This window comes from Engraulis encrasicolus, chromosome 11, assembly GCF_034702125.1.
Source record: "Engraulis encrasicolus isolate BLACKSEA-1 chromosome 11, IST_EnEncr_1.0, whole genome shotgun sequence".
NCBI lineage: Eukaryota > Metazoa > Chordata > Actinopteri > Clupeiformes > Engraulidae > Engraulis > Engraulis encrasicolus.
The window spans coordinates 18,782,086-18,806,314 of record NC_085867.1 but is presented as its reverse complement, the minus strand read 5'-3'; the positions used below and the strand labels follow the sequence as shown (position 1 = coordinate 18,806,314).

At 41.2% G+C, this 24,229-nt stretch overlaps 1 protein-coding gene across 1 annotated transcript in view; it reads left to right on the top strand.

The window, feature by feature from the left end:
- The first annotated feature begins 779 nt into the window (after positions 1-779).
- amacr (alpha-methylacyl-CoA racemase) overlaps positions 780-24,229 on the top strand; it is a 40,539-nt gene continuing 17,089 nt past the window's right edge. The window contains exons 1-4 of the mRNA XM_063211235.1: positions 780-853; positions 1,319-1,572; positions 10,633-10,776; positions 23,209-23,369. Coding sequence (XP_063067305.1) covers positions 1,326-1,572; positions 10,633-10,776; positions 23,209-23,369 — 552 coding nt within the window. The 5' untranslated portion in view covers positions 780-853; positions 1,319-1,325. The remainder of the gene's footprint in view (positions 854-1,318; positions 1,573-10,632; positions 10,777-23,208; positions 23,370-24,229) is intronic.

Genomic DNA, 24,229 nt, shown 5'->3' with positions numbered 1-24,229 from the left:
CAACCAGTGTTGAGAATGAGGGTGCATGTCTCGTAAAATGTCCTGAGAAGAATATGTCTTGATTTGGTTTGAGGGTTGAGGGTTGAGGGTAGAAACATCAGGGATTTTGTCTCACAGAGCTGACAGACTGACTGATGAGGGGCAAGCAAAGAAGAAGAAGAAGAAGAAGAAGAAGAAGAAGAAGAAGAAGAAGAAGAAGAAGAAGAAGAAGAAGAAGACACAGCACAGCGGAATATGTGTTCACCAGAATTCCAATAAAAAATCACGACGCATCATCACGCATTATTGATAGATTTTCCACAGTAAGCACATTTCATTTTCTTAAGTGTAACAAATGCTTTTTTAATTCTATTGAGGCTGATATATGAAAGGTTATTGCTTGTCCCGATCTAGGCACATGACATCCCCGCTCTAGGCCTATAGCTCATTCCAAGAACATGTGACTTCTCTTGGTAATGTTAGTATGATGTATACAACTTTAGGTTAGGCCTCTGGGTTATCATTTGTTGTGAGCCTACTTGCCATGACTTTAGGCAATACATGGGTTTCTTGTTCTAAAAGCGAGCCTGGAATTGTCTGTCAACTTTGTTGTTGATGTCTATAACAATTTAGAAATATGTGTATTATTTGTTGTTATCGCATTATACATTGCTCTTAATGTAGAGTTATAATTTCTAAGTTCCTACAGCAAAAAGTCATGTAGGATTATCAGGGAGGCTTCAATGAATGGACAGATAACTTCTTATCACACTACAAGTCCCAGAATGCATTTGCTGTAAAAATAATGATGTCATCATTGCGCGACGTCCTATACGCGCTGTTTTCTGTCAAACAGATGCTGGTGTAAACATAGGTATGTAATGCGTTAACAATATTAAACAACAACTAACAAAATGTGCACCCAAATCGATAGACAGAGCTTTACGGAGAGTGCTTTTGTGCTTCTTCTGTCTTCTGATTTCCGGTTGTTCATTGACAGATTAAGCAGCAACTAGCTGGTGAACTCTGGCACAGTTTCACGAGTGCAAAAGAGATGTAGCTTTTATTCTAAAGTGTGAGTTTATGCCACGTGCTTGTATATTTAAATAATCTTATTGACATTTGCAACACACATTGGCCAGCCTTTATTACAGGTGTAGCCTAACTTTGAGTGTAGAGAAGTCTGTAATGATTAGGAACTTGTTTATCAGTTTCACCTTGACAACCTCTGGACTGGACTTTGTCTACTGATATGATAGGCCTACAGTGAAATCCAAGGTCTGCATTGCATTGCTGAAAAGCATTACTGAAGCCAGCAGTGTTCCCTTGTCATCCACAGACTTGACATGGCCTTAGCAGGCGTGCGTGTGATTGAGCTGGCAGGACTGGCCCCTGCACCTTTTTGTGGCATGATCCTGGCAGACTTTGGGGCCAAGGTGATCCGTGTGGACAAGACAAAGGTGGCCATGGCCATAGACACACAGGCCAGGGGCAAGCAGTCCGTGGCCCTCAACCTCAAGCACCCACGTGGCGTAGCTGTGCTCAGGAGACTTTGTTTGCAGTCCGATGTCCTCATCGAGCCTTTTCGTCATGGTGAGTGTGATCAGGGGTGTCGTTCAGTGGGGTAAACTGTGACTGAGTCACCACTGGGTCTCCATGTAGGGGGCCCACACACCTGCTTGTGGTGCTGGTGCAGTGTTGGGCCACTGAATCTGCAGTTGCACACACATAGAAGTAGATAATAACACTAGAGGTGACACGGCAATTTGCGACAGCACTGGGAAATGGCACATGGAGCTTCCCAACTTCTGTAGGTAGTGTAGGCACCTTCAGTCCATGCAAGTCATTGGAGAACACGCCCACCCCTGTCAAAAAATGGACTAAAACTGTGTGAATATGAAGTAACACATTAATCAAAGACCAGATTTGAAATGTCAGGCTAAATATCTACTTAAATCATATGAGTCGATAAAATACATTTAAAAATCAAATGTATTTTATGAACATAGTTAGCAGCACACTTCAACTAATTGTCCTTGTGGGTGGTTGACGTTTAAGGGCGTAACGCAAAAAAAACAAAAAACGTTTTTCCAATTCCTGAAAAAAATGATGGAAAAAATTGAAAAAAAAATAAAGCACTTAGTGGTCCGTGGAATTTCACCTTATTTTTTGCCATTTTTGGGAAAATGTGTCCTGCATCAACACATTGCATAGGAATGTCACACCGCAGGAAAATCAAGTCACTCCACAGGAAATTCACTGCATTGTGACCATTTTAATCCTTTTGTATACATGACTGACATCTGAGCTCATGCTAACTTGATAATGATATTGTGTTTAATCTTAATATGTGTTTTCATTTATAAAAAAACCTTTTTTTCCTTCTATAAGAGCAGTCACACCACAGGACACCATAAAATGAACTTAAAATTATACTGTCCCATTTTTGGAAATAAGCTTATTTGAAACCTCCCTTGAGTTTAACAATAGGGTTTTACCGTTCTCCTGTACTTTCAACCGTTCTCGGGGGAAGGCAGTGCAAATTTTACCTCCATGCTAGCAGTTAACATTGAATCCTATGAGACCAGCTCGCGGCTAACTGGTCTCATAGGACTCAATGTTAACTGTTAGCTTGGAGGTAAAATTTGCATTGTCATAACTAGAAAACGGTTGAAAGTACAGGAGAACGGTAAAACCCTATTATTTAACTCAATGGAAGGTGTAAAATAAGCTTATTTCCAAAAATGGGACCGTATCACTTTAAGCATTCCGTGACAGAAACATTGCAATATGAAGACATATTAAGAGGTTAAAAGTCACCTTAAAATTCCACAGCACTCTCCAATAACCGAGGTACTGACTGGTTAGGAGCCAGTCTTTCCTTGTAGTTGGCCTTGCAGCTGCCCGTTCACAAACATTGACATACATGTCACCCCACAGGACGCAATTTGTGTTACGAAATTGAACTTGTAGTTAATATTACTGTCTTGAGTTTTTTTTCACATTCACATATATATAAAGTTAATATTTATGCAATCATGCCAAATGCCTCATACATTATTCAAAATGTTGTCGGTTAATTTCCGTACACACACGTCGCTGCTAGTTACTCGCTCAGCGGATGAAGTCAATAGAATGTCTACGTGTTCCAGCGAGTCTCGCTGGGCAGTAGGCGAGGAGAGTACAAGCGATGCGATGTGGGCGGGTTCCGAGATAAACTTATTTTATCTTCGAGCGACGCGAGTTAAGCGAGTAACCAATTGGAATGCAGAATACAGATTATTGACAGGTGACGTTGCCCCTGTGGTGTTCTGACCACCCAACTTCTGCACGCAATCACACTTTGGTTAAAAGTGTTGAGGAAAATACATACAGTGTACACCATCAAAGGCTCATATGCATGGTTGTGCACAGCACACGATCAACGTTAAACAGCGTAGACCTACATTTTGTTTCGTACGGACGTTATTGGCGCGGACAGCGGGAACCATGACAACCAGTAAACAAAATCACCCAGAGCGAGTGGCAAGTAGGCGAGTGAGCAAGTAGCGAGTAAATAGCAGCGACGTGTGTGTACGGCCCTTAAGTCTTTGTAGTTGGCCTTGCCCGTTCACAAACATTGACATACATGTCACCCCACAGGACGCAATTTGTGTTACGAAATTGAACTTGTAGTTAATATTACTGTCTTGAGTTTTTTCACATTCACATATCTTAATATAAGTTAATATTTATGCAATCATGCCAAATGCTTCATACATTATTCAAAATGTTGTTGGTTAATTTATATATATATATTATATTTCAGGTTTCATTAATGTTACAGTCACACCGCAGGATATTTGACATAACCTTTACATACATCTTAGGAAAAATGTTTCTTCTCATGTAAGATTAATATGAAACACAATGTACCACATCTTCTTTCATTGACATTTGTTTTTTAAAGGAAAAATAACAGTTTTTTAGGTTTGTAACCAATGTTACGAAAAAACAAGGCGTCACGTCAACCACCCATGTATAGAAGCGTGTGCTTCTGAGGTGAGGGTTGCACTGTATGTGTATTATTCATATTGAGACATTACCCTCAATGATCTATTAAAAACTCACTTGTATTTCTACATGCTCACCCAATGGACACCCAAATGTTTAGTCTAGACAGGAAAATAACATCTTCCCTTAAAAACAGTGAACACAACACAAGACATTATTGAATACTAATAATTATATGTAAGATGTTAGTGTTTTGTGCACAAAGATCAATAGATATGCCCAGCATGTATCAATAGAAAAACAAATTCCAATAGTTCACATATTATGCATTACATTAGCAAAAAAATAAAAATTCAGCAAAATTGTTGAAAATAAGCATACTTCGTAAACATATCATGAAGCACAGGGATGAGGTGGGTGGGAGGGATTGGTGAGGTGTACGTACATGTGTGTGGTCCGGGCGGCGCAACGACGACCCATGTCACTATTGTGTGAAGATTTATGTGGGCATTCGCTGTGTTTGCACCACAGCTAACTTTTGCAACTAAAAACGTCAATGACCAGGGGCGGAGTGGCCCACCTTTTCCCACCGGGAGAATTTTCCCCTTGGCGGCCCTCTTTAAAAAAACAAAAAAAAAAAACAAAGCGAACAACATGGTTTCCTAACCAAAAAGACAAAAGCCACGAAATCTGCAGTCGTACTACATGTGAACATTAGTGTTGTCAAAATATCAAACTGAATTGGAGAATTTAGCCTACGCCTTGATGAAATGCACAGCCAGTGGTGTAGTCTATGTAAAACGCAGGTATACGCACCCATTTCAAAAATTCAGGGATTACAGTATACCCACTTAAAATTGATTGATCCATTATTTACAATAGCACAAATATATACAGTACACATCAAAAAATGCTCAAATATACAGTATACCCACTTCAAAAAGTAGACTACACCACTGGAGCCATCATCACAGTCCAAAGCATTCATAGGCCTACTAGGTTAGGCTACATCACGCAACTGTTCCATGCAAATGTGCACTCCACTGTCATTTTGACAGTTTGAAATTGAAATATCATTTAAGGAAGACAGGATGAGCATGGGCACAAAGTTTTGAGTGTGGGGATTTTTAGAAGAGTAGGCTTACAAAATATAGTATAGTAGCCTATAGCTTACAAAAAGTCTGTCTACATTGTGCAATAAACCCACCATGCAGCAAATAAGCCAATCCTAGCTACTTCAAAGCACAACCATAAGTCAACAAAATGTATAACCAAACGGTGTAGGCCTACCTTAAAACGCTGTCTTCGTCGCAGCAAATGTCTTTGTTTCTTGCAATCACTCTACTTTAATCCACAGCTTAGCCTACACACCCAGCACTGGTCACATCAGAATCTTGTGTGGTAATTATTTTGTTCCATTTCTTCAGACATAGGCTACATCCTAAATGTACCACATATAAATATATGTATGATAATAATATTATTTCGACTATAAGGAGATATACTGGTAGTTCTAACAAATCAAAACAAAACCCATTGCTTCTGTTAGGTGCAGTTCTCTTCCTTACCACTTGGTCTGTTCGTAACCCAATTCAATAACCAGAGAGCAAGTGAATCTGGACTGGAAAGACTGTAAACTGTAACAGTCGTGTGGAAATCGGAAAATAAATCATAATTTATTAATATTTCCATCCTTTGGTAACCAATCTACACATCACAGGTTATTTAAATACTGAAAACGAAACTGTGTTACTAAGATCTTGTAAACTTCCGCGATCTACGGTGTATGAAAATTATCAGTAGAGAAGGGGTGTGGCCAATTTACTGTTTGACACCGTCAGTGAGGTATTGCCGTCTGGTATACGGTATAAGTACTTGCTAGTCAGTTGAACTGAAATTTAAGGAAGTGGAAATTGGGAAGTCAGTGCATATATGTACAGTCTTGAAACTTCAGGGCCGGTTAAAAACTCAGTGAGGCCGCGATATTTCATTTCACGGCCGCGGCCTACCGGGACAAGTCCCCGATCTCCCGACGGCCACTCCGCGCCTGTCAATGACCCACATTGTGATTATATTGTCTCCACATGGGTTTGTCATGGCCCTGCTTACATCAGTTGGGGAGCTGCAGGGGTTGAACAAAATAATGGAAACACTTGTCATTTCAGTGTGGGAAGTGTCATGGCTCAAGTGGACCAGCCTGTTCAGCCAATCTTCATTAATTGCACATTGCATCAGTAAGGTGAAGTGTGAAGGTTCAATTAGTAGGGTGAGAGCACAGTTTTGCTAAAATGTTTACAATGCACACAACATTGTGGGTGACATATCAGAGTTCAAAGAGTGTAACTGTTGCATATTTGACCAAGATAGCAGGTCTTTGTGATTTATTAAGAGCCACGGTATCCAAGGTAATGTTTGCATACCACCAAGAAGGATGAACTGCATCCAACAGGATTAACTGTGGATGCAAGAGGAAGCTGTCTGAAACCTCTGAGAGGGATGTTTGAGTGCTAACCCGGACTGTATCCAAACATCTCTGGATATGGTTCATCCTTCTTGGTTGTATGTTTAAAGTCAACTGTATTGCTTCATCTGTGATTTTTGTATTTATAGAGTTTATACGTCATTGAGTAAATACAAGTCATCCCTGACTTTGTACCTCCTTGAGAAAAAAACAACTCATGCGTATTACTCCAACGGTCAAAAGGGTAGATTTATCACAGCTATCTTGTAAAAAAAAAAATCTCCCTACTTTCCATCGAGATCAACAAAGTTCTGTTCTACTAAACTATTAGGGAGTGGTTCATTTCACCTGAATGATTCCTCATCAAGGTTATTGGTATTTAATTTGGAATACCATTTAAGACTTTTGGCAACACTGTTGTTGAATCTGTTGTTGTTGTGGATGATAATTGTGATGTGATGATCATGATCTAATATGTAGATGTAGAGAGATGAGCTTGTTTTATCAATCACCCAATCAACCCTCAGTCTGATCAAAGATCACTTTTATTCCATATTACCTATAGAAATGGCCTGTAGGATTTTCTTTTTTAATTAGAAGATCCCCGGCCATTACATTAGCTTGCACCTTTGAAGTTTGCAAGTATTCTTGGGGTCCCCAATTCAAAACAACGGTTCTGTAGAAAAAGCTGAAATCTCTTTTTTGGGCACAGACAAGTCATAGATGCTGCCTGTCTGACTTCTAACTTTACATATGAACGTGGCACTTTGATCCATAGCAAACGTTCTGCGTTTTACTTCCCCTTTAAGTGAATGTGTTGGCCAATTAAGCACAATCTGCCACAGTGTTTGTTCCTGTACATCTAATTGAGTTTATCTTTGGTATGCCCAGGGCCGGATTAAGATGGCCTGGGGCCCCTAGGCTACAGGTTGCTGTGGGGCCACCAGGAGGACAAATTTTGTGACAAATTTACATAGACACTGTCATAACTACAAGCTAGGAATGAAGGTAACATTTCTACCAACTGTACTCAATGGCACAGATTAATTTTTCAATATTGCAATTCTGCAATTTTTCACTTTTGACCAATCAGGGCCCCCCTGGCAGGTGGGGAGCCCTAGGCTGTAGCCATATCTAGCCTGTGCATTAATCCGGCCCTGGGTGTGCCATCTGCAGTCGATTAGAAATGTGGAGTGGAGTCAAGTCAACCTCCGCTCGTCTGACACCCATACTTTTCAGGACGCCAATTAATTTTGACTTCCCGCTTAGCTGTGCCACCACGCGCTAACAAGTGTTCACAGCTTTCAGCTTCACTTGTTTGTGGTGTATTCATACTGTAGTATATACACAATCTCACTTTCATCCAGTCATGATAATCCCTTTCACAAGTTTGCTACATCTATACTTTGACTCGTATTAATTAACTTTGACAAACTTATCTCGATCTTTTATTCCATCTATCCATCATCCACTCGTCTTCTCACTCATTGTACTATACATCTTGTTCCCACTTTCATATGTCACTCTTGATGCTCAATCGATCTGACGTTCGCAAACTCAATTTTATATTCAGTCTGAACTGTCAGTGTGTACATTGAGGAGCAGAGAGGCTTGCCTTTTCATATATCAAGTGTCTGACATGGTGTTTGACAATAAAGCTTACTGATTTGATTTGACTTTGTGAAGACAATGTAAGTGTACCCATCTTGAAGGAACAGTCCACATGTCCACAATCAGGGCAATATTAAGTCAATGTGGTCCCCTTGGTTATACGTCACAGGGGCCCCTTTTCTGAACAAAATTTAAATTAGTAAAGCTTGTGTTGTGTGGTGCCCCCTCACTAGTCAAAAGTGATTGGTGCCTCTGGGCATAGAGTCGCTTGCCCTTATGGATAATCCGGCCATGCCTTCAGTCAGTCTGGTACAGCGTACTCTACTTTTACTAGCATTTACAGTGTTGTGCATATGTTTTTACCCCCCTTCTGATTTTTAAAAACTTTTTTGCACATTTGGCACACTTAACAATTTCAGATCACCAAACAAATGTAAACATTAAACAAGGATGACCAAGCAAACATAAAATGCAGTGTTTCAGTGAGTATTTCATTTGTTAAGAGAATAATGCCATAAAACCTGCATGAGGGTCAAAGACGTTCAAAATGAAATTGTCATTCAGTGTAATGGATACCTTCTGCTAACTAACTGTAAAAAACATGACTCTTTTTATTTCATTTTTTTCCAGTGAATTCATGAAAGCCTCGGCTGTCATCCATTAACTTGAAACAATTTAAAAATCATGTTTTTTTTTACCGTTACAGTCAGCAGAAGGTATCGGTTACACTGAATGACAATTCAATTTTGCATTTCTTTGACCCATGAGCCTGTGTGAAAAATTGCCCCCCCTTGTTAAATGAGGAGATATCTGTGATTAATCATATTATTTTGGACAACTGTGTTATACTTCACAGCTGCCCAAGTCTGACTGCTACCAGACCTTTCAAATCAATGTGTAGTATTTCATATCGAACCCATGACATCACACTGTGATCCATCATCATTCAGGAGCAGATTATAATAAAAAACAATTGACATGTCTCAGACTGTAAAAGGTTACAATGTCATTTCTAAATCATTGGGGCATCTGCAAACCATGGTGAGGGCCATTATCCACAAATGGAGAAAGTATGATGTAGTGGTGAACATTTCTATAAGAGTGGCTGTCACACTAAAATTATCCCAAGACAGTGACGGTGGATCCAAGAGTTCAGAGAGGAACACAGAACAATGTCTTACCAACTGGAGGTGTTAATTACCGCATTAAAATGGAAGTGTTAATGACTCAACCATGAGAAAGAGACTAGGCAAACATTGCATGCATTTCAGAGTTCCAAGGCTTAAGCCACCTCTGACAAGGAGAGTATCAAGGCTTGTCTCAAATTTGCTAAAAACATATTGACAATGCATACAATGCTTCTGAGAAAACAGAACACTGTATTTGATAAAACATGGTGGTGGAAGTTTCATTGTTTGGGGCTGTTTTGCTGACTTGGGACATGGATGGCCAGCTATGATTGAAGAAAGCATGAATTTGACTCTTTACAAACAAATCCTGAAGGATACTGTCCAGCCATCCATTTGTAACCATTAATTTGTGTTCATGCATGGGATCCATCCACTGTAGCTTATTTTAAAACAATTATGCAAAGAACAGTTGACAAAAATGCATCCACAGCGATTTGCAAGACTGCTTGTCAGTTCTTGTACACACTTGACTAAAAGTGTTGCTGCTGGGGGTGATACAAGTTATAAGGTTCAGGGGGCAATGACCTTTTCACACGGACTCATGCAGGTTTTATTGCATTGTTTTTTCAACAAATGAAATAATCAACTAGAAGCACTCAGAGAGCGCAGACCTCCACCAAGGAAGCTGCTTGATAGAACATTTGAATATGTTACACCCTAAGTCTATCTGCCTTCTTTTTGTGCAGTCCCCGCAATTCAATTGCTAGTCACTAAGGGCGTCTAGATATAGGCCAGCAACAGTAAAGAATCTTTTAAAAAGTTCTGGTTACGGTTCCTGATCCGGATCACCACCAGAATTTAATCACTTGTTACTTGGGTCATTACTAACAACTCCACAAAGTTTCGTCCACTCAGTTGATCAGTTTTTGAGTTAACCTGCTGACAGAATCTTTTAAAAGTCCTGGTTGCGGTTCGAGATCCGGATCACCACCAGAATTTAATCACGTGTTCCTTGGGTCATTACTAACAACTCCACAAAATTTCGTCCAAATCCGTTGATTAGTTTTTGAGTTATGCTGCTGACAAATAAACAGACAAACAAAAAAACAAACAGACAGACAGACAGACAGACAAACAGACAAATCAACGCGACCGAAAACTTTACCTCCTTGGCGGAGGTACTGAGAAACTGTATTTTATGCTTGCTTGGGTTATCCTTGTTTAATGTGTACATTTGTGAGGTGATCTGAAAATGTTAAGTGTGCCATATGTGCAAAAAAGTAAAAAATCAGTAAGGGGGCAAAAATATACGCACGACACTGTAGGTTAGCTCGGCATAGCATTTACTTGTAAGTATGAAATGCTTGGTGAAAGCACCAAGTAAGTTAGATCACAAGGGATCTCCCTTTTCCAACTCTATCTTCATGTTTGCTTGTTTTTGCCAATGTGTCTGTGAAGGTGTGATGGAGAAGCTCGGTCTCGGTCCTGAGGAGCTTCTGAAGGACAACCCTCGCCTCATCTACGCCCGCCTCACCGGCTACGGCCAGACCGGCTCCTACTCCAAAGCGGCCGGCCATGACATCAACTACCTGGCCATGTCAGGTACGTCTGTTCCCCAAAGTATTTTTTCTTTTTACAGTACATAACAATGCATTACACTTGGCTGACATCAACTCTCTGGCCATGTCAGGTACGTCTGTTCCCCACATCTCTTTACAGTACATTGCCATACATTACACTTGGCTGACATCAACAACCAAGTCTGTTCCCCACAGTTTTTATTTTATTTTATACAGTACATTACAGTACATTACACTTGGCTGACGCTTTGATCCCAAAGCGACTGACAGCTATTTACAGGGTATTGGTTACAGTCCCTGGAGCAGTATGGGGTTAGGTGCCTTGCTCAAGGGCACCTCAGCCATGGAGTGTGGAAGGGAGTGGAACGGCTGCTGGGCTGGCTGTTCAACACTAACCTTGTCCTGCGATACCCTTGCACTAGTTTAGTTTTTTGGGATGGGATGACATTGAGCACAGGAGGGTTTTTTTTTAGCGCTACGCCCCTAAACGTCAACCACCCATCATCCAATACGGCACCATTGTACACTCTGTAGGTTGCCCATGTTGAATGTTGATATGTGATTGATGTATGAGGGCTCTGCCCCCTTATCTATATGTAGACCTGCCCACTCACTGTTTACTCAGACACCTAATCAAGACCATACAGGTCGAAATGTTTTCATTTATTAAATCACGACTATTCAACTGTGGGATGAAGCTGGATTTGCCATCTGTTGAAAAAGGGGTCACACAGCAAATCAATATTCTTTTAATTACCAGAGACATATTTTGGGTTAATAAATGGCACCTGTTCTGCTGTTGTGATAAAGTTGTCCACACGCTGGGTTTGAGCTCAAAAAAATATATGAACTGTATTTCATCAGTGAATGAAATAATGTTTATTATATTATATATTTTTTGGAGCTCATGCCCAGTGTACGGACCACTTCATCATCACACTGTCTACATCTTTTCTTTGGCACTGGGATATTTGTTTTGTGGATGTGTGTATCCCAACCTCCAAACACCTGTTTGCTGTCTCTAGAATGGTAATGACTAAGTTATAATACCGTTTATATATATTTATAATACTGGTAAAGTCAAGTCAAGTCAAGTCAAGTCAAGTCAAGTTTATTGTCAATTTCTTTACATGCACTGGTCATACAAAGAATTTGAAATTGCGTTTCTTGCTCTCCCATGCAGACATAGACTAATCTAGGTAAGGACATAGACAGTATAGACATAGACAGTACTCATACATGGACATAGACAGTATGGACGTAGACATTGCTCATACAGACATTTAAAGTGCAAGACTGGACAACAGAAGACTTGTAGAGAACATACATTAAGAGGAGGTATTTTGTTGTTCTTTTTCTAAAAGTCCTTTATAGCGTTCTGACATAGTAATAGTAGCATTTGAAGAAATAAATAATTAAAAAAGGTTTTTATTAAATACACCAGCAGCAGTATGTGTGTGTGTGTGTGTTTGTATGTGTTTTGTGTGCGTGTGTGTGTGTGTGTGTGTGTGTGTGTGTGTGTGTGTGTGTGTGTGTGTGTGTGTGTGTGTGTGTGTGTGTGTGTGTGTGTGTGTGTGTTTAGTGCAGGTAGAAAGTGCGGTGTGCGTCTGTGTGTGTGTACCTGTGTATGTGTGTGTGTGTGTGTGTGTGTGTATGTGTGTGAGTATGAGTTGTGTGTCAGTGTGTGTATGTTTGGGTTTAGTGCAGAAAGTGCAGTGTAAAGATTGTGTAAAGTGTAAAGTGTAAAGTGTAAAGATTTCCTTTTATTGTTGTTTACAGATTTCAGAGTGGTCCATACCGTATATCTCGTTTTTTTATACAGCTTTGGTTCACAAGTTCTCCCTCCAGGGCCTGCAGGTTGCGTAGAGTGGGTGATGCCACTGTATGACTGACAGGATATTTATTCTGTTTATTTATTCTGGCACTCACACTTACAATCAAACACAAACCTGCACCCACGCATGCATGCACATGTGCAAACCTAGCACACACACACACACACACACACACACACACACACACACACACACACACACACACACACACACACACACACACACACACACACACACACACACACACACACACACACACACACACACACACACACCTTGCGATGTAATATTTACAGCTCCTTTTAAAAGATACAGTAGTCATCTGTTTGCCGTAGATGATATGGGGAGGCTGAGAGAAAAGTGTCAAGAGGTGTCAGAGGAAATGCCCACGAGGCAGCAAAGTCGAGCACCTGAGCTACAGCGATCCGAATGGAAGGTCACTTGCTAATGAGAGATGGCCTCTTCAACCTCTTCCTCCACTGGACTGAGCTCGATAAGAACAAAGCCCCACAGGTAGAAGGCAGCAGGTAGGGGTGTAAATAATCATCGAAATGTATCGATATATCTCAATATAATCTGACGATTGAATCGAATTGCATCGTATCATGGGGCTTTCTTAACTATCGAAAATAATTGAATCTCTGGCCCCGGCCCAATACCTTAGCTCCATAACACAATAGAAGTGGAAAAGTCATTGGAAAAAAGTCAAATCGAATCATATTGTATCGCATCGTGGGGCATTCTTAAGTATCGAAAATAATGGAATCGCATTGCATCGAATAATAAGATATCGGTGTTGAATCGTATCGTCATGGAGGCTGTGATTTACACCCCTAGCAGGCAGCAGGGTTGTGTGCACCGAGCTTGGTTGCCTGGGGACTGAGAGGATGGGGAGTGAGGACAGAGAGAAAGATATCACTGCACATTGTGGTGCCAAACACACATTACATGCATCAGGCATTGGCAATAGGGTCAGGTTGCCATCTGTGATTGCTCGTTTGGTTATGCATTAACTTGTATTTTTCATGTCTAAGTATATGTTTATTTGAGTCTTTTGCGAATACATGATGTAATTGTGCAGTAGAATGTGTTCATTATAATCATGCTCATGCAAAGGGTCAGGTAAGTTGACCAGAATTATAGACTTATTATTCAGAATTGACAGCGCTAAAAAAACAACAACACATGGGCCATCATCATTAAAGTGGATTCAGTGCTAGCTATGATTGTCCTTTCTGGTTTAAACCACAACTTGTTCTGCATCTTGAATTGTCAGGCCATGTGAGACCTATGCCCTCAATTTTAATTTGGGCAAGCTTAAGCATTATGTTCACCAGCAATTATTTTCTTTCCTGTTGAAAACAGACAAACTGATTCTCTCTAACGAGTCAGAGCGCCACAATTAATTTGTATATCCTGTTGTCATGGTGTTTCCCAAGTTGTGACGAGATCTGTGCAAACTTTGTCACTCTGTTTCCTCTGTGGTTTTAGGGGTGTGTGCTTTAAAGGAACAGTCCATCTCATTTCAAGAAATTGTTCATATTTAGTTAAGTCCCTGTCAAATATGAGGATCATGGGATTTTTTTGTCTATGTGTTTGCATTGCCTAGTTTCTCAGGATAGTCAAATTAAGTGTAGCAAAAGTGCAAAACAGCTATTTACAGTAATCCTGTCATGTGGTCACTTGTGGCTTCATGCTAGACTAGAAGCATTTCCAGAAAAAGGCCCTTTATAAGGGTGTTAGAAGCATTTTTTAGTAAAAGTTGGGAACATAGTTTTCTAAGACAATTAGAGTACCCTGAATTCAGCTAGCCTGGTTCCCAAGCTGAATTTTGAGTTTTTGACCATGAAATGGGCAAAAAACAAAATGGCCGCCGAAATTCTTGATTTTGGGCAGAATACGTAGAAAGTACCACTTCTCCATGGAAATAAATGTGCAATGCTCACATATTTGCATTTATCATGCATTCCTACACTTACACAAAGGCAAATTGTCATGGCCAAAAGATAAAAAATACTATAATTATGCCGTTCTAATAATAAGATATTCTCGTAAACTGGCATTCAATAGCAATAGCCTCCATGAAGCACATTATCATACAAAATTGTCATTCAAGAAGATTTGGAAAGAAAAAGAGAGGCAAAGAAGATAGTATTATCTAAAAGACTAAATATTGGGACATGAATATGTCCCCTGTTCTTTGAAGGAGATGAGTGAGCCATCTCTATGGGAGCGCACTCTCAGCTGTACGATTAGCTGAAGACCTTTGCAATCACACCAAAGGTCCAATCAACTGTGTGGGCAGGATGTCCACTTTGTCAAAACCGAATGGTTGTGCGCAAATAAGCCACTCTGATGCCAAACATCTCTTTGGCTGTCGGCAATAAGGTTGTCTTGAGAGATGGCTCTCTCATCTCCTTCAGAGAACGGGGATATATTCATGTCCTAATGCTCTCTTTCAGTCGAATCGTTCACATATCTATGGGAGAGTTACAATCACTCCCGATTGCTGGTCCAAACTATGCAGAACTCCAAGAGCATCCTGTAAGGATAGCGTTCCTATCACCCTACAGACAATCAGTGGTCCTGCCCAGAACCCTATGTTCCTGTGGCAACGTGGTCACATCTGACCGGTAGAACCTGACAAAGGTGGCGGGGTTGGCCCAACCAACCGCTCTGGACTCCTCTGAAACTGCTGCACCCTTGAAGAGAGGACAAGATGTAGAGACCTGCACTGGTAAAGTGAGCCCTAATCTGAGCCGGGGGTTGGTGACCCTTGGACTCATATGCCAGGGCAATGGTTTGAAACAACCATTTGGAGACCTCTATTTCAAAACTGTGAGCCCTGTAGAGGGCTTGATGAAGCACACAAACAGCTGCTCAGTGTTCCTAAAAGAGTGAGTCCTGTTCATGTAGATGCGTAAAGCGTGCACAGGGCACAAGTTGTGTTGTCACCTCTCTTCCACGGATCTGAAAGGTGGTGTGCAAAAGCAGTTTGGAGAGGCCCCTCTTGGAGGGGCTCGAAAGGGGCCCCACACATAGCCTCCAGTACTAGAGAGATATCCCAGGAGGGTATCGTCTGATGAAGCACGGGGCGTAAGTATCTAGTGGATGGGCACTCAGAGTGTTGGAACCGAATCCTACATGGCACGATGAAATCGCTGCAAAGTACACTTAAATGGTAAAGCCTTGTCTCCCCCCAATAAGTCTTGTAGGAAGGACAACACCATCGGTTCACCACCATTCGCGTTGGTCACACTAGTGTTGGAAGACAGACCACTTCAGGTTATACAGTGTCAAAGTAGATTGGGCCCTGGCCCCTTAAATTGTCCTGATAACGTTATCCAGAAAAGCGGTTAGGTTCAAATGTTCCCTTGCCAGACCCATAGGGGCAGGTGGCCCCTGGGCTGGGGTATGTCCTCCTCCTGGTCTGTTGCCAGACTCGAACCTGCAGGAGAGGGGAAAGTAGCTGAAGCCCCTATGCTCTCAGCTGAGGCCCCTGAGCCCCGTGGGCTAAGGGAGGACAAACCCTTGAGAAATCTCGCTTCCTTGCAGGAGGGGAAAAAGGGAGGCGTCAGGCGAAGGCGCTCGTGGTGCATTATGCAGGACTTTTGGAGTGCGCCATGCCTGGTGACAGGGTGCGCTTTCGTGCCAAGCGCAGTGGCCTGCGGTGATACCCAAGGGGCTCCAAGGCAGCTGCTCGAGCTGGGGAAGCCACATCAGCCACTAGGGTGGTGGTCAGTTCTGTATGAGATTCTCTGTGGTGGCAGGGAGTTGGGATAAAGAGTAGTCCACCTTAGGCGGGAGATCGAAGCACTTTGCCTGGGGGGAGTCAGAGTCTGACTCCACTGAAATTCTTTGCCAGCAGTCGACCGTAGTCAAGAGAACAAAGGGACAGAGCAGGCTAGAACTAGTCAAGCTCTCGTAACTCGTGTCCTTCAGGGTACTCGTGACCTCAGTCAGGAGACTTGAGTCCAAGGAACCGGGTACGCACAAATGTTTGTAAAGAACTTTTACTCCGTATTGTTTCTAATCTGCCGTGAGTAGATTCCGTCATTGTGAAGTTTCTTGCTGCCATGGGGAGGACACTGTACATTTCATATGTTTGATCTGCAATGTGTGATCTCAGGTTAAAAGAGAGTGTCCACCTACACAAAGCTGAGACTGTCTCGGTGATCACAATGATGCTCTTTTATTGCCTGTGACATTTACCCACTTCATAGCCTGATCAGAATCTGGCTAAACTTGTGAGCCAATCTCTTGACCACAAAGTGGCCTTTTTGGAATTCAGACAAAATGGTTCTGGAAGCTGACTCATCAAGTAGATACACTGGGCCCCATTGTGCATAATTAATTAAAGAAGGGCAACATTAGGCTGAAAGAGTGAAAATTCAGATCCCAGGTAGCTTCACGTTGTTCTCTTGTGTATTGCAGCAGAACAGTAACCATATCCATATACTGCCACCAGTTCACATCATCAGATTGACTCTCCGCAATATCATGCCGAAGATTTCTGTCCTTTTCCTGATACTGGAAAGAAATCAGTTCACTAATTGTCTGAGGATCATCACCATTAGCCATCCTAGCAAGACAGGTAGAGAGGACTTGGCATGAGAAGACCCTAAAGGGATTGCAGAGTCAACTTGTGTGCCATGGCTTTGTTGGATGCCTTTCCTGCCAGAACAAGTTCAACAGGGCCTTATCCAAGCAATCCACCATCCATACATTGGTCAGTCCAGATCCATTCATATGTTCTCCTATGGCCTTAAGGAAGTTGATTGACAAGTGAAGTCCTCCTAGGCGAGGTATTCATCTGTTGCTCTATTCTGAAATTGCCCACTTTAAATCTTCAAGTCTGCAGTACAATGCTTGGTCAACTATGATAACTGTTCCTGTCCAAAATGTTAAGATATGACAATGCATTTGTATTCAAAGTATCAAAACGTGTGCAGTAGCGAGGACTATTGGCAAATACCCCGCAGCAGTCTGTTGTTCCTTTGATGACAGTGACTGATTGAACACTGACCAAGAAGTCTTCATGTCTAAGTTTTGACAGTGCAAGAAGAAAGCTAGATCCGTAGCCTTTGCTTGTCTAGCATACTTATGCTCCTCTCCAGATTTTCCAAAGCATGATTAAGCAATGGGTGCTGAAAAAGTTGGCTTGAATGTCCTATGAGTAACCCAGAGAGGATGTAGCTCCATCAGGGCATTTGGCACATTTAATGTATGTCTAGTAGACACCTCTATAACAGAATCATCAATTGGTTGGCCTCTCTGCCATGCTGCCATTTGTGTTGCATGGGAAGTATTCTTCCCATCAAGTGTTTCATCCAGGATATCAATGTTATCACATGTGTAGTGGATGAATTTATCTGCCACAATGTTTGTTGGAATAATGGCACCACTCTCTTGGTTCAGTGTTTTAGAGTGCTCTCAGCTAAGGAGGATCTGGACTTGGAGGACCTGGTCGTAACTCAGACAATGACCTGCTTGATTGAATAGTCATATTAGGTCTTTTACCCAATAGCTTGATGAAGAGTACAAGCAAGACTGACATGTTTCGGAGTCCATTTTTTGCCATCACTGACACAATAAACAAGGACTTTCGCCTCATTCAGAACTCTTCTTTTAGGAAGTTTTTCCTTGCCACCAATTCCATCATCTTCAAGAGATGTCTGGCCACTAACAACCAGCCTGAGTAGCATGTATAGACTATCTGGAATGTATGCAATAGTATCTGATAGAATATGTAAAACATGTCTGAACATTTTTCAAAATTTACGTTATATGTAACATCATGGTGTCATCTAGCGATTTCTGGACAGTTTTCAGAGAGCCAATAGCAACTTTCAGTGATTTTTTGGAAACACTAAATACTTCACATAATGCAAAGTATTTCTAAAATACTTACATCAATTTGCTTAACCATATAAACACACATAGGCTACAAATATCTTATTAGAAAAGTAAATATTTAAAACGTTTAGGCTAACACCTAGCCTACAATATTAGCATTATTAGCATTCTAGAAGCTATTTTATACTTTTTAAAATCCTCTATAGTAGATACATTCATCAAGAAACATTAATGGGACACAAAATGTTAGAAAAGAGCATTTATTTCCAAGTACAGCAATACTTGGTAAAAATGCTCTGTCAAAAATAGCGTATTTTGGCAGCCATTTTGTTTTTCAAATTTAACTGTCAAAACCTCAAAATCCAGCTTGGGAACCAGTCTAGTTGAATTCAGCACACTTAAATTATGTTAAGTACATAGGATCCCAACTTTTACTAAAAAATGCTTCTAACATTCACAAATATGAAAAATGTGTCTAGACTCAGTGATGATGCTAAGCTATGCCAATAATTCTGATGGCAATAAATCTAAGTATCGGTACTTAAAACACTGTGAAGAAAATGATATGCACATTCATGAATAATGCTTGGAAATACTGAAAATATGTGAAAATCAAAAAAGGGTGGACTGTAAGGCTGTAACGATATTGCATCGAACCGAGGGATCGCGGTACGCTGACCCACGAACCCCTATCGCGACCCTTCCACACAGAATCGCGATGTGCCCTTTTAAAGTTGTTAGCCCTCTGTCTAGAACACAACAGTCAACATGCAGGCAAAAGTTCGCATATGCGCTTAAAAAGACAAGTAGAAAAGGGCGCACATGTGCGAATAACTCCATTCACCCCTTTCTGTTATGAAATGCTCCGTCCAACCAGCATGTGCATTCATTGTTATCCATTGCCTGAGCAACCTCCGTGAGACGAAAAACTTGGGCAAACATCGGAAGGTGAAGCAGAAATTATCAACAGACCAAGAAGGCTTTTATAAACGTGTCAAAATATTTTGATTCATGCATGCGGGATGTAGGCTATGGCGAGTGGAGTTTGAAGTTGGAGCAGAGAGAGAGAGAGAGCGAGCGCGCGAGATGCTCCGCCTGTCGATATCCATAAACCAGCCTGGAATCGCTAGTAAGGGAGGTGCCCGAAGTCGGACGAACGCTGAGGTCGAAAGGCAGGAGTATATTTGGCAGCATTATTGCTTCCCTGTGTTACTAGTGATTTAAAAATTACTGCCTGCAGAAAGCATGCTCCATTTCAGCATCTGCAGAATTTCATTCTCGCCCTCGACAAAATGTCAAATCACAAAACAAAATAAAAAACGTGCGCGCCGCACAGTGAGAACTAACTGAGGTTCATTTCGAGTTTTGATTGTAGGCTACGGGCATGCGCTGCTGCACGATCAAAGAAAAGCTATTTTACTTGGTGAACTAATATCCCTTATTTCTCTGTGTTGTATTTTGGTGTCAACACTGGGTACAGGTTGCAGTGGTAGCTTATATCTGCAACATCATTTAGCCTTGTAAACCTACCAAATAAATGTAGGCAGGTAAATGCAAAAAATGATTAATTACAGAGTATATATATTATATATATTTTTTATTTTTTTTGAAATCGTGGGGCATATCGAACCGTGGGTCATATATCGTGATACAAACCGAATCGTGGGTTGGGTGTATCGTTACAGCCTTGGACTGATCTTTTAAAGTGATCCTGTACCATTTTTTAGAAATAAACTCATATTACACCTCCCCTTGAGTTTATGTATTGAGTTTTACCTTTCTCATGTACTTCCTGCTGTTCTCTGAGTACGGCAGCGCAAAATTTACCTCCAAGCTAGTAGTTAACATTAGCCTTAGTCTCACTGCAGGGCCAGCCCCGGGCTGGCCCGGACAAAAGGGGGCTGACGGTGATCTCATCAAAAGGGGGCTAGGTGCTAAAGATGGCCGCCGGGCCAGGTTGTGGGGCTAAGGGCCGCTTTCCCTGGCCCGTCGAATTCGATGGGCCAGCAAGCACCACCGAGGCTCGGAGGCGGGGTCAACCTCTGTGTAATAATGTGGCTGCATGGGGGACTTATCGCTAAATTCTGGGCAAATTATGGTTCGAATATAAGTCGAATGTTAAGAAAATTCGAGACATTCGAACGAATATTAATTGGCCATTAATATTCGAATCTGACATGGGTATTGCTTTTTTGGGTATTTCATTGTTATTGATTAAAATTATTTCCTTGTAAACATCGCAATTCACAGTCTCAATTTATTTTTTCCATGGCTGGTTAATCACTACAGCCGTGTTGAGGAGAGTCGCGTGCGTGGCTCATCTCTCTGTGTTCCGTAGCAGGACACTTGCGGCAGGCAGTCTCCCCCAGAGTCCGCATTAACAAGCAGATGAGTGCTGCAGAGTTCCATTCAAGTGAATGGCTACAGTTAATAAACAAAGCATCATCACATTACTTTCTGGAGTTGTTGACGAGTTTCTGGAATTATTTGATTCAACCCACAAGTACCTGTGATTACGCCAAGAGTAAGATAATAACTTCTTGTTTTTTGGATTTTGACCAAATTAGCTTCGTTGGTCTGGGTGTCAGATCAGGCAGACTCCAGGTGATGATTTTGTTAGCATGCTTTTAGCATGTTTTTAGCGCACTGCTAGTTTGTGTAATGTTCGTTTTTAGACGAGACAGTCATCTTACCTGGACCTACAAGCACACTACCTAAATGTCCGTCATTAGTGATAGAAAATAAATACATATTTGTTGATATTGGTGCTGTGTGCTCAATTCTCATGATTCGCATATGATCCAATTCAAATTTTAACTTGGGCTACAAGTTTGACATGGCTGCTAGCTTTGCCATGTTTTAATCTGCATTCACACCTCTAAGTACCGTCTTCTTATAAGTGCTGAACGATTGCTAAACAATAATGGCTGGTTGAATGCATGTTGTTAATGGGCATGTTGTTATTCATTGTCGTTGTTCTGTTGTTGTCCTTCTGTGATTTGGGGCGAAAGTGGGCTTTGCCCGACTGACGTTTCACAAACAAGGCGTGTACCTGAATGTGCCTGGGGTCGGCTACTAGAGCCGGCCACTCTCCTGAGCCCCGGGCGGCCCCGGGCCGCTGAAGCGCGGCTAATGAGACCAAGGCTATTGAGTCCTATGAGACCAGCTGGCGGCTAGCTGGTCTCATAGGACTTGGAGTCAATGTTAACTGCTAGCTTGGAGCTAAAATTTGCACTGCCATACTCAGAGAATGGTTGAAAGTGCAGGAGAAAGGTAAAACCCAGTCATTTAACTTAAGGAGAGGTGTAAAATAAGCTTATCTCCAAAAATGGGACAGTATCACTTTAAGTATGCTTTACAGGTTTAGTGTTGCCAGACCGGGTCCTTTTAAGTCTTTCACGGTCAGTCAGAAATGTGAAAAAATGATGCAGCATTGAACAAGTGACAAATGATGTCAAAGAGAGAGTGAAACATGGTTAATACTCCTCTCCACTTCTTGATAGACACATTGTATGTCAGCATGCAATGCAAATGCTGATGTATCTTATATGAAATGCATAGTTATATTTTTTGCCATTTTTGGTTCTTTGAAGAATTCGACGTTGCGACAAAAAAATGGGTCACAACATAATGTCATGGAAAATGTTGGTTTCTCAGGACTATTTCGGTTAAGAACCACTGCTTTAGCCATTTAGTGTTACCATTACTTGATCTTTTTATTGCAAAATGGCATTGGATTAGATATTACTATAAGGTAAGATAGCAGCACATGGAAGGTTGAATAAAAGTTTGAACACAAGTTTGACAGTGAAAACTTTTTTCATTTATTTCCCCAAAGATTTCTAGATACTGTAATTGCTGTTATCTTGGTTGGGGAAGTGGGAAACAAACTCCAGGCTCTCTCTATCTATATTATTATCTAGATCTCTATATCTATAATCCCACAGCTGACTACAGTGCATCAGTCCACTGCCACACTGAGGCATTTCAGCAGACAGAACTTGAAGCACCACTGTCTATATTTGAACAGCTCTTTTCCATATTCAAACAAAACGGTTATTTGACCAATATTAACCCAAGAGCACAAAACATTTTTAACCCATTTTAGCATTTTAGCCTAAGCCCTTTTTGGGAAAGGGTGCCCTCTGGCTATTAAATACTAAATATCTCAGCATCCGAAGCACATAAAAACACATTATGAATTGCATTGAAAAGCTAGGACCCTCATTTTGCACGAGAATGTGTTCATTCAGCTCTAACATACCCACATTTTTAATAAGAAAACCTCAAATCTCAAGAGCCTGAATGCAGTGTATATGTGTCTCCAGGCTATACAGTAATAGCTTAATTACTTTTTTGAAAAAGTGTTCTGCATTTATTGTTTTATTCAGCCATTTTGTGGTGTTTGGAGGCGTGGGGTGATGCTTCAGCCTCCTCAATAAACAAGAAAACAAGCCGGAACTTGTAGTCACAACATCTTTGCAGCCTAATAAATTAGGGCTGGCAATATTAACGTGATAATCACGATTCAATGAAATATTTTTTTAATCAGAGTTTCCCAGCATTCCCAGTATAAGGTCTGATGCTTCAGTCTTTTCAATCATGATGGTGCATCTCATGCGTGTCCGTTGGCCTCATCCGTGTCCACTGGAGTTTATTATTAATGATAATAATAATAATAATAATAGATCGTTTTTATATAGCGCTTTTCTTGGTACTCAAAGACGCATTAAAAAATAAAAATGTTTATCTCCTCCGTACAGGACTGCTCTCTATGCTGGGGCGTAGCCACGAGAAGCCATATGCGCCCCTCAACCTGGTGGCGGACTTTGCCGGCGGAGGCCTCACCTGCGCCCTTGGGATTGTGCTGGCCCTCCTTGAGCGCAACCAGTCGGGCAAAGGCCAGGTGGTTGATGCCAGCATGGTGAGTCCACTTCCTGGGATCAGCTTTTGCGTCATGTCTCCCATTGGGTCATTGATGCTTTTTTAGTAGCAGATGTCAGGTAGTACAACCACAGCGATTGGCACTCTAAATGAATAAATAAATAAATTAATAATCGGTCATGAATGTACAAGCAATGAATACGCTTTTTTAGATAATCTTCTAAAAACAAAAAACCCATTTAATTCGTGCAATCTTGGAATTAGCTGTTGTTGTACCACCCTGACGTCTGCCACTAAAAATCACCAATGACCACATTACATGTGCCTGTAAGGTACGGTAGCTCATAATTGGTGTCATTGTGCATACTGCCACACCGCTGTTTTACGTTGTCACCACTTTCTTGTGTCTGCGATGAAAAGAAAGAGGAAAGATTCAAAAAGCACCTTCAAGCAAAGACTTTCAAGGTATGTGGGCCCTCGCAAAACTGGCTGAAAATCGTCAAAGTTCATTAATTAGTTGTGTGTCTGAGTGTATGTGTTTTTATTTGTCCTCCAAACACAATAGTCTATCCATGTATTGAGTTTGTCTTCCTGAAAGATGAATTGCTCCGTCATGGTATGTGAGCTCCATAGACAACTTTACTTCTGTTTAATTGTTTTTTTTCTCCTAATTGGCAGCCTTTGTCATTAAATATGTCTGTATGTGATTTTTTTTCATACACTGTACTAAGGTGCCATTTTGCAAGCACTACGTGCAGCAAAATGGTGAAGAATGTGGGGTCACTCACAACTTCATAAACCTCCAATTAAATTGCAGTGGATAAATAGAGTGAATCAATCATGCAAGATGCAAGATGAGACAGGAGGAGTGTGATGAAACCAAGGCACCACTCAATTAAG